Source organism: Chelonoidis abingdonii, chromosome 2 (assembly GCF_003597395.2).
Source record: "Chelonoidis abingdonii isolate Lonesome George chromosome 2, CheloAbing_2.0, whole genome shotgun sequence".
In the NCBI taxonomy this organism is placed as follows: domain Eukaryota; kingdom Metazoa; phylum Chordata; order Testudines; family Testudinidae; genus Chelonoidis; species Chelonoidis abingdonii.
The window spans coordinates 79,841,707-79,853,211 of NC_133770.1; the positions used below are offsets into that span (position 1 = coordinate 79,841,707).

General features: G+C 37.6%; 1 protein-coding gene across 2 annotated transcripts in view; it reads left to right on the forward strand.

Annotated features, from left to right (window-relative positions):
• The window catches only part of GPD1L (glycerol-3-phosphate dehydrogenase 1 like), a 42,844-nt gene extending 35,034 nt beyond the window's left edge, over positions 1–7,810 (forward strand). For both annotated transcript variants that reach the window (XM_032784154.2, XM_075062482.1), the window contains exons 6-8: positions 97–330; positions 947–1,053; positions 4,876–7,810. In XM_032784154.2, coding sequence (XP_032640045.2) covers positions 97–330; positions 947–1,053; positions 4,876–4,972 — 438 coding nt within the window. In that variant the 3' untranslated portion in view covers positions 4,973–7,810. The remainder of the gene's footprint in view (positions 1–96; positions 331–946; positions 1,054–4,875) is intronic.
• Positions 7,811–11,505: the final 3,695 nt, after the last annotated feature.

Genomic DNA, 11,505 nt, shown 5'->3' on the forward strand with positions numbered 1-11,505 from the left:
TTCTTACTAGAACACTTGCGCGCTCTTCCTTTGTGACTTCAGAGGTTCTCTAGGCCAAAACTGATTTGCTTCCCACTGTTTTTCTACTTTCATTAGAACATCGTGGCAGTGGGAGCTGGGTTTTGTGATGGCCTTCGCTGTGGTGATAATACCAAAGCTGCTGTTATTCGACTTGGCCTGATGGAGATGATTGCATTTGCAAAAATCTTTTGCAAGGGACAGGTGTCTATTGCCACTTTCCTGGAGAGTTGTGGAGTCGCTGATCTGATCACAACGTGTTATGGTGGCCGCAATCGAAGGGTAGCTGAAGCATTTGTTAAAACTGGGAAGGTATTGTACCAAGGCCTGTCTTCCTCTCTGTGTGATGGCTAGAAATCTATGTCATAGGAGCACTAGGTTCAGTGGGGACTTGTTAATATAATACTGTAGTTATACTAGTCACATTGTATTCCGTTAACATAGTCTTGTTTCTCCTTTTGTCCTTTAGTGTGTTACCATAGAGACAGTGTTGCAAAGCTAGAATGAATGAGGCAGTTCCAAAGAGAAGGAGAACTGGAGGTAGGGAGTAGGGGAAAGAGGAAATTTACACACAAGCATGTAGGTAAATACTGCTATGAAAACCGTAGGCTGCTTTTGGAGGAAGTGTTAGGATCCTGCAATGACACTAGCCAGCTTCTCCCATCAAGTCTTCACGCATCTTAACACTCACATTGAGTGACTGTTCATTTAAGATTTTAGTTCTACCACAGTCAGCTGGGCAAACTTTGGGAGCTGTCTCCCCATGCTGAAGCAGTGGGGTCATGCAGCAGAGGAGAAGACACTTATCAGGGTTTAATAACCTTCTTATTCTTCATAATAATCTTCAAAATAGTTTTAGGTTAGTAAAAACCTTGTCATGATTAACCTATTTTTTTAATTATTATTTATTTTTTTAAATACTGTTAAGTCCATTGAAGAACTGGAGCAAGAAATGCTAAATGGTCAGAAATTGCAGGGACCACAGACTTCAGCAGAAGTGTATCGTATCCTGAAGCAGAAAGGAATGGTGGATAAGTAAGTAAGAGGATATGGGGCATTTCTTTTGTTTTTCCACTCCATTTTTTAACTCTTAGCTTTTTGATCATGCTGAGACTGTTTCCTGAACATAAAAGCAAAAAGGTAAAATGCTACGGTTTTCATAGCAGTTTGTTTGTTTGTTTTTGTTTTTTCCAGGGGGGTGGGGGTGGGAGGGAGAATCCTGAGGAGCCCAGCTGGTTCCTCTCCTCTTTGGAGTTCCTGTGAATGGGCTTCCATGGAGTCAGGAGTTGGTGGAAGAACATGCCACAGAGGCAGAATGTGGATGAGAGCATGGGGCCATGAGTGCAAGTGTCTGAGGGGATATGGCCTAGGACGCATAGTGGCATGTTTGATTTGTCTTTGCCTCATTTTGACTTTTAATTTTTTCCCAGAATAATCTTGAGTTCCTCATAAGGGAAGTATTTAGTTTTTTGACAAATTTTGTAGCCATTCCTGATGACTTGCCTAGAATAATTATCCTGGTGACTATTGTTCTATTAATTGCTGCTGGTTATAATTCAGAAATTAAGATTTGTGGCTACTAACAGAGTAAAAATAAAGACAAAATTGGTATCTTTCTGAAATTGGCAGAGTGGGTGGGAGGGATACTTCTGAACTCAGGGCCTGATCTTGTGAGGTGCTGAGCATCTTTCATGGTCTTGCTAAGTGCCCTCACCTCCCACCAACTTTCTTAGGAGTTGATGGTATAGCACCTTGCAGGGTCAGGCCATGAGAGAAAAGCTGCATCAGTTTAACAATGCTTGGTCCAGGTTATAGTCTCTGGAATGTATATCCTGTTGACCCTAGTCAATTAACCATGCTATGTTTCTGCATCGTCTGTTTGGCCACTGATTGGTACAGCTTAATAGTGCGTATTCCAAATCACTTAAATGAAACTGCATACAAAAATTGTAAGATATGTCTAAAGGATGGCAGCTCAGTGCTTACACACCTTGACAAATCAAAAAGGAAAATACGGCGTTTGGTATATTGGTTTTTGGTGTTTGCTAGATGACAGAGGAACTGAAAACTTCTGAGGCAAAATTCCACCATTTAATCCATATTCACAGCTACCCCAATGCCTGCCTGCAAAACTGGTTGGTGTACTTCTGGTGCAATGTTAGGGACTCAGTTTCAGGTTCTCTTAAGTACATGATTCATTGGTTCTCACTGGTAAGTTATTGGAATGCAATGAAGAGTGAACTCCCTGATGCAAAGGGAAATATCTTATCTGCATAAGATTATAACTCTCACAGCAAAGCTGATAAACAAGGGACTAGTTTATCAAGCCTGATGTATCTTCTTGTTAGTTTCATATATAACTTTAAACATATAAAAAGGCATTTATTTATGGTCTATGTAAACTCACAATATTGTGGAACTGTAAACAAACAATAAACTAAAATATAAAGCTGAGCTTCTTAATAAACTCTGTAAACAGAAAGACCACCCAGTATCTTCCTTACTGGTAAAATTTCTTTCTTATCTCCAAGGAAAGAGAGCCTTGTTACTAAAATTCAGTTTAACTGACCAGCTGTATGTAGTGGCTGCTTTCATCTCATAGAAGGGTCAGAAGCGTGGATGTTAGCTTAGATATTGTGGTTCTCTTTCCTTTGACTCCTAGTTTGTGGTAAACTAGAATCATCTAACTTAGTATTTCCTGGTACAAAACAAAGCAGGTTGTCCTGATGTCATTTATTCAAGAGATTCTGCATGTGCTTGATTCCTAAAGCCATGTGTAGTCTGTGTTTAGTATGACTTGGAATGTGTTTTCTTCATCTCTTCCTTTTTTGGATGAGGCAAAATCACAAAAATGAACAGTTTCGTCTGTTGATTGGCAATCCCTTCTAAAAATTATTTTGGGCAGTTTTTAAAGTACAATTTTTTTCATGCACCATCTGCTTTTCAGTGTTTTAGGACTTGCTCTAAAAATAAGGCACATAAGTCCTATCTCTGCAACGTATGCACAATTAAGCTAGTTGGGGGAAGAAAGATGTTTAGAACAATTGCTTTCAAGACTTACTATTTGTAATGCTCTCTTAGACATCTTCAAATAACCTTTTTTTTTTTTTTCTGCTTTTCCATTTGGCAAGCACCGAGCTGAACACAGCAGTTTTTTTGAATCCAGATGACCTGAAGTAGGCTATTGTTTACTTCTCCGCTTTTGTCCTCATCCTAGAGTGTAATTTTAAAAACTCATGCACATTTTTACTGGATGCATTCTTGGACACACCCTGTGTGTAAAATAGTCAGTATTTGTGGATTGTGTCAGTTAGTGAAGTTATTTCCAGCTTATCACTACACAGACCCCCTTCTCATTCCCACTATTGCACCTATTGGATGCTGAATGGTCCTTTTTTAAGGGCATTGGCTTTTTAATCTAGCCTTCAAACATTTGCTTAAAAACTGTGTAGTACACTCTGGTGCTTTTTAAAAAAAAAAAAAAAATTAAAACATAGGGTTGAAAGGCTAGTAAGGGTAGAATTTAGGCCCCAATCCTGCAACCTTCTATGCAGATGCATAGATCTTTGTCATATGGAGACACGTAGAAGTCAATGATACTTAACAGAGTTGCACTTCGCAGGATCAGCATGTATATTTACAGTGTAAGTTGGCTGTAGAACCTTAATTTGAAAGGTAGTTGCAGAACTAACCCTTTTAATGTTCTGAAATGCACATTTCACATGTAGTATACATGCTGTTCCTGCCTGTAGTATTTTCGTCACCATTAGCTTAAGCATTGTCATTTTTTCAGTAAAGTGCTTCTGAATTGTGCTCACAGAAATATTCTCTGTGGAGAGCAATAAGTTGGTATTAAAATGTTGTTTGAAACAATGGTCCCGTCTTAAATCAAGTAACTTCTCTGAACATCCTGATAACCAGCAATGCAATAGCTGTGCCCGTGTGAAGCATACTTTTGTTTCATGGAAGTACAGTATGTCTTGTTCCAATTTCTAGTAATGGTCACACAGTGATGTCAATTTTAGGCCTAAAATATAAGATTTTATATTTTAAAACAAAAATCCCCTAAGGCCAACAGAACCTTTTTTTTTTTTTAATTCCTACAAAAAGTTTTCAATTGATTTTAAATGTTGCATTGTGGTGCTTGCAACTTAAACACTGCAGCCTTTGTTTGAGATCTAGAAAGTGAAATTGACTAGGTCTGTTTTCATTGTCCACAATGAATATAAAAATAAATACATTTTAGATTTTTAAAAATTCTTTGTTTTAATAGTCTTTAATGTCAGTAAAACACACATGGAAGTTTTATTTTTGAAAACATGGCCAACTTAAAAATAAATTAAATAAAAAGTCAGGCTCCTATTTATTTTAAGCATCCTAACACCCATACTTAACTTTAGACTTACATTTTGAAAATTTTGGTCTGGTTTTTATTTGATGGGATCTCTTAAAAATTGTGATAGCCTAATTTTTTTTTTATTCTTTTTTTTTTACACTTGATCATTATTCAGAAAGGTTGATGATCTTTTCTGTTTGTAGCTGAGTATATGATAAGATAATTGCGAAAAGGATAGTGGTAAGCATTTGTTTTAATTTGTGAAATAAGTGAACTGCCAAGTTATGCATAACAATGTTGCAGGATCCAGTATGGTTTGATAATGATTAGGCTTTTGAGGGCCTGACGTATTTCAAAAATGTATATAGGTATTGTATATATTCTACACTCATCACCATAGCATGAATGCCTTGTAAATTCTAAAAGAAACACACAGATTCTCAGGTGCTCTCTTCTCTACCTAACAAGACATTATAGAGTAATCTTATGTTCCTTTTTACTTTTTTCCTTTTCTTTACTAGGTTTCCACTGTTCACTGCCGTATATCAAATCTGCTATGAAGGGAAACCTGTCCAAGAGATGATATCTTGTCTTCAGAGTCATCCAGAGCATATGTAAAATGAATTGTGCAATTATACGAATGCAGCTTCTGCCTTTTCAAATTCATATTTGGGTTCAAGTGGATGTAAACATTAGGCAACCGTTTGAATGTATATGAATTTCTGTAGCTTTTTTGACACAATTTAAAATTGTGATGTAGTGTCGGATTGGTGGCTGTCATTTTACTGGCTAAAAAGCAGATGTTTTAAAATATACAATGCAAAACTTGAACTATATATATATAAAAAAAATATGCATCTATTTGTGTTTCTGTAGTACAAGCCATAAACAACATTTAGTAATCTTTAATGAGAGAGGAATTTCAGAATGAAAGACCCAATCCAGGGCACACTAGAAACAATGGAAAGAATCCTATTGGCTTCAGTGGGAATTGGATTGGGCCTTGATAGCCCCAATAGCATAAGCTATGTCTGCTAGAACTTGATTTTACTCTGTAATACACATCAAGACTTTTTACATGTTTGCATGCTTTTTGGCGATAGTTACTTTAGGCAATATTATGAAAAGCTAGTTGTAGCAGTTATTCAAGGAGGGAGTTGGGGAATGGCATTTTAAGTAACTGCATTTAACAATATCATATGATTTTTAGACAGTCTCAAAATATCAGACTAGTTCAAATCAATTTTAAAGGATATTTAATCTTTTAAGTGTAACATATTTTAAAAGGGTACATTACCTCCCCCTCCATTTTTTATCCCTTTCTGCTTTCAGTTTTGTATTTCTCTCTTCTCTTGCTGTTCTCGAATTCTATTAGGAAGGACAAGCAGGAGGATTTTACCAGCACAGACTCTAGCATAGGACCCCTGTGGTTCATCCATGTGCTGTGTGATTCCATTTATTTTATTTTAGGCCCATTCTTGTGGTAGCCACTGTCCAAAACTGTCACGCTCTTCTAGCTTAACCTTCAGCTGCATATCACACATTGAGGGAATTCCCAGTACTTTAAGTCTGTGTTGTCTGTTGTCAAATGAATTGTACTCCTTCATGCTAACTGCATTCATTTCAGGGCCTACCAGTGCCTGATGTATCAACTGGTCTCTATTGATTCAATCCAAATTTTACTGAAGTAAATGAAAAAGTTTCCATTCTTTAATTTGAAAGATTTCTGTGGGGATTGGATCAAGCCCTTTCTGACAAATCTGTCTGAAAGCTTCTCAGAGTCCATGCTGCCTCTCTCTGCTCCCCTTAAGGAAGGAGGGACTGAGAAAAGTTATGAAGGAGGTTAATTTGAGTGCTTCTGTTGCACAGCTCTTGGGGTACTGCTGGAATATCCCTTTTAGGAACATTTTGAGGCAAGATGCGGGGATGAATGGATCTTTCTGGCTTATAATTTTATTTTATTTAAAAGAAAAAAATAAATCTAGCCTTAAGGAACAGGCATATGGGTAGGCACATGAAGGGACAACCCATAGTTGAGACCTGGGGAATAAGGTTTGTCTAGAGACTGATAGAGGTCAGCACAGACCTAATAAGAGAAGTCTCTTGCTATTTGGAATACACACTCCTAATCCCTGAGCAAGATAGGGATTGATTACTACTTGCTGTTACCAGCTGTGTTGTTTACAGACCAAGAGCTTTGAGCATGAAGCCTTTATGATGCTTTAAGATGTCAAGGTATAGGTCTAGGAGTAGCAGTTACCCTTGCTTAAAGTGCATTATATAGCTTTGGATATTTTTTACTCTGAAATAAGAAAGAGCAGTAATGTAGCTTCAAGTAAACAGAAAAATATTTTGGAACAGGGGCTGGTATTTTGCATATGCCAAACTAACCATTATGTTTTAAATTATTTTTAGAAGATCATGTGAACGTCTACAAATATGCAGGGCTATAAAAGAACATTTTATTGGAGATGTTTTGTCTTGTTTTTCTGAACATGGTGCTGAATAATGGAAAGGGTTAGGAGTGAGTTTGAAATGTATGGGGCAGTGGGATTTTGAGAATTAAAATCTGATAGAACTGGTCTATGAGAAATTGTTTGTGCTCAGACCATTTAAAGGACATTTTAGTAGTTGTAAATGATATATTAACGCACATATGAAGCATACACTCCCCATTACAGCCTTACTTGCAATGGGTTTGCTTATGTTAAATTATACTTTAAAAAAACACCAAATTGGATGGATTTGCCTTTGTATTTTATTTTAACATATAGTATGTAGAATAATACAATTTTGTAAGATACATAAAGGGCTATATAAGCTAAGTGGTGAATTATATGTACTGTAGCATGGGGTTTATTATTATTTGTTTATTCTCATGCTCTTTCCTCCATAAAGGAGTTCTCTATGATGTCCTTTATGTAAACTCAGTCAGTGACAGAGCCAGAGGGAGGTTTGTTTATTGAATCATTTTCTCAAATCTACAATCAACTCATTTTCTTCCTCCCCCTCCCAATAAAATGCAAAACTTCTGTAATTAAGGAATTTATCTTGTTTTCATTTCTGTAGACATTTATTATTCCACCATTTCTACTTTTTTGTTGTTGTTGCTTGAGAACTTGTGGCTTGGCATTTTTTTTTATTGATATTTACCACTAATTATGATACTGTGATATAAATATCAGCACTAAAGGCTAAGGGCCCTCTCCTGTGAACACTCTTTTGCTTGATACTGGGCATAGTCCCATTGAAGAGATTCTGCCCAATAATCATTTTTTTCAGGATCAGGTCCTAAATTTTTATCTTTCTTGACTAATTTATTAACAATCATTAAAGGAACTGCATTCAGTTTTCTAATAGTACCTAACTAGCCCATTACATATCTACTGTATTGTTTAAGGATTGAAAATGGATACCCCTTTGAAAGCTTAGTACAATAAATATTTTGTCTTGGAATCACTTGTTTTTAGTGTTCATTTTTTATCACCATGCTTTCTTTCTCTTGTTGACACTAAAGATATAATCATGATAGATATGAGACTGCCATACAAGGGGCTAAAGTAGTTTACTAATTGTCATATAAGCATCAGTGTTTTCATTTATAAATTGTTTTGCTAGCACAGTCTCGAGTCTGGCCAATCAAATAAAACAAGATGTTCTCTGTGGTATGAACTGGATTATTGTCTTTAGTTCATATAACTACCGTGTCATCCACTAGAGGTCGCTGCTGCACAAAGTTCTACATGGTCTGCTGTAGATGGCATGTTTTCTCTTTAACATTTCCTTGAACCTCTTAAGTGCCTTGTGCAAATAAATTCTCCATCTTGTTATTTGAGATTGAGGAGATGCACAAGTTCACCCCCATCTCGTGCAGCACAGAATGGATGAATCTACTGGATGGGAAAGGGGAAGCGTGCCAAAATTATTGACATCCCACTAAAACAGCTAAGGCCTCTACATGCAAACACTACTCAGCTGATGCCTTCTCACCATAAGGTGTTGGGCCCAGGACAGCAGTTGTACTTATGTCATCCTGTGACAATCCTTTGCAGGGTGGGGAAAAAAAATCTCCTATTAGAATTGATGCTGATCCTGTCCTCATTAACTGCTGCATAGTTAGTGAACTTTCTTCCCCAGTTGGAGATGGCTCACTTACAGGCAGGGGTGGCAATGGCAGCATGGCTCCTAATGAAGTTGTACTCACTCGTGTGATGAGAGGGGAGTAGTGGGCACAGGGTCTTTCCTCAATCTCTGGACAGCTCTGTGATGCATTGGCCCACACACCTTGAAAATTCTGTCACTTGATGGGATGAGTCAGGAACTAAACCTTATCACTTCATAGAATTTCCTACTTACTGTTGCTCTGCCCCCCACCTCCGTGAGTTTTCTGAAGAGGAAGATGCAGCCTCACCGTGACAGTTTACACTATGATGAATGGAAACACTGGGATTAACAGGAATATAGGTTTCTTCAGCAAACAATAATATAATAGCTCAATCTTATAGCACCTGTTATCCATAGATCTCAGAGCACTTGACAAAGGAGGTTGGTATCATTAGTCCCATTTTAGAAATGGGGGAGGGGGAGAAACTGAGGAACAGAGGGGAAGTGACTTTCCCACAGTCACCGGGAGGCCAGTGGCAGAGCTGGAAATAGAACCCTGGTCTCCTAAGTCTTCCTTCTAAGCTCTATCCACTGGGCCCCATTGCTGCAAAGCCATTGGCTGTTTTGTGGTAAACAATGCTAAGCTAGCTTTGTAATCAACGGGTCAGAATGATGTGGCTACTTTTTTTTGTTTTTTGAAAGGGTGCCTGAGACTAATTGGTAAAACCAATCTCCGTATGTCCAGGAAGTGTAATCCAAGTACAATGAGCTTTCTAATTACAAGGAGACTGGGTGCATAGGAAGGCAGAAACCACAGCAGAGAATTAGACTGATAAATATATTTTTCTATAAATGTCATCTTCCTATAGTTGGTGGCTGATGGGGTGGTTGTTTCTTGTTTTATCAGCCCTTGTAAATCAGTTCAGGAACTTTTTATTTATCTCAGCGTAAATAATCCGGGCGCTGAATCAAGGCCATGAAACATGCCAACCAAATTACAGATCTAAAATTCATGCAGATGCCCAGTGTGACAAATGAAACAGCAGCCTCAGTTTTTCTGTTCTGCTGCTTGTTCATAGCATTCCCATCTTTGCATAAATAAATAATTCCCACCTTGGATTTTATTTCAAGATGGCAATCATGAACCAAGTCAGTAGACATTGCAGTTTGTCTTTAATGGAAAATAAAAAACATTCTCCCCCAACATATAAACTTTTTTTTTTTTTGGGAAGACATTGAAAAATTACCTTTCTTAGCTTGTCTTCTGACCACCATCAACTTCATTTCTCATACAGTTTGCCATTAGCTGATGGACTGTATGAAATGTGAGAACAAAAAGATAACATTTCTATTTTGAATAATGTATGGGATGAGCATCTGCCTTCACTTCCACAAAAAGCAAATGAAAGGTTGCGTAGTCTAGAAGTCAGATGTCTGGACTCTTGAGTTCTATTCCTGTTCTTCGCTCTGTTGCTGTCAGACCCTGAACAAGCCTTTAAACTCTCTGTTTTGGTTGGCCTAAATCTGCTCTTATTTAAGTCAATTCTAAAACTCCTATTGATTTCAATGGGAGCATAGTTAGTCCAATCCTGAGCACGTTTGAAATTCTTACTTTAACATCTCTGTGCCCATTTCTAAAAGCGGGGATAATACCTACTTCAGAGGAGTGGCATTCAAATTACTTGTAAAAGCATTCTGAGCTGCACAGGTGGTGTACAAATATGAGTTTGTACTTCATGTTTTATATACATAAATGACTAGAAACAATAAATTGTTGGTTTGAGTTGTGTATTCTAGCTATAAACAGCTCTTTCAATGTAGTAATTTGTTTAGTATAACTTCTGTCCTGAATAAAACGTCTTAAAACCACCTCCTGATACGATCCACAACCAACAACAGTTATGGAAGGGAATATTTTTAATATTTTTGGGGGGGTGTTTGTGCATTCTAAATTAATTGTTCAAGACACTGATTCACTGTATTTTAGCTGTTACTGAATGTGAACAGCCTGTGGTCAGACATATAAGTTTCAAATTCCAATCATCACCTGTTCATTATAGCCCATATTTAATTCCTTGGTTTTAGCCATGCTGGTCTTTTTAAACTTGGGTGTTTCCATTTCCTGTGATCACTATAGAATCATTTAGAATCCTCCACTGCTCTTCTTTAAAGCAACTGCAACCTAGCTCCATTTTTACACACCAGGAGCTTGTGTGTGCTATTTTTACATGGGTAGTTTTGCACACTGTTGCTTGTGAATGAATATCTTTAAGATAGTCTTTTTTCTGTATATAGGTTTGTCAGTAAACCCCTGATAGTATACACATGCAAATAATTTGCACAAGAAATTCTATAGTTTGTGCTCATAAGTGAGTGTGCCCAAGTTTTGTGTAGTCACAGGCCAGCATGAGGGCCCCTATCTTTAACTGCTAGCAATATTAATATTAGCAATATTGTTAAAGTTCATTTAAAGTTTTTCACATTCTTCAGGGGCAAAGCCACCATGCACAACCCCCACTCAAGAACCATCCTTCATTCTCTCCCAGTAACCCACAGTCTTCCCACCACCTTATTTGGGAGCGTTGCTACTATTATAGGTGGAAATAGGTAATTGTCACGCCAACTCCCTGCCTTCAACATGCACACTCTCCCTCCTGCCAAAGCTCTACACTACCCCACATTCTCTTTGGGAAGCAAAATATATCAAGTCCAGGTAAAGATTCTCTCTTTTTTTTTTTTTAAAGGAAGTTCATTACTGGGCTGTCTTACCTTTTCCTTAAATCTAGTTTTACAAAAGAAAAATAAACAACTAAAAGGTCAGATCTCCTCCTCTATCATGATGGCCCTAAGGCTTTCTGGGTGATAGATGGCTTCTTGAAGGTGCCTTTTGTGATACAGCATAGCCAGAGGGCAGCATGAGAGTGTTAGCAGGGGGCCTTATTCCCTGCCAAGGGAGGAAGGTTTGCTTTAGATTAACTAGAACACCTGTAGCCATTTAGAGCACCTGTCTCCAATTAGAGCACCTGACTTCAGTCATGTGATAAAAA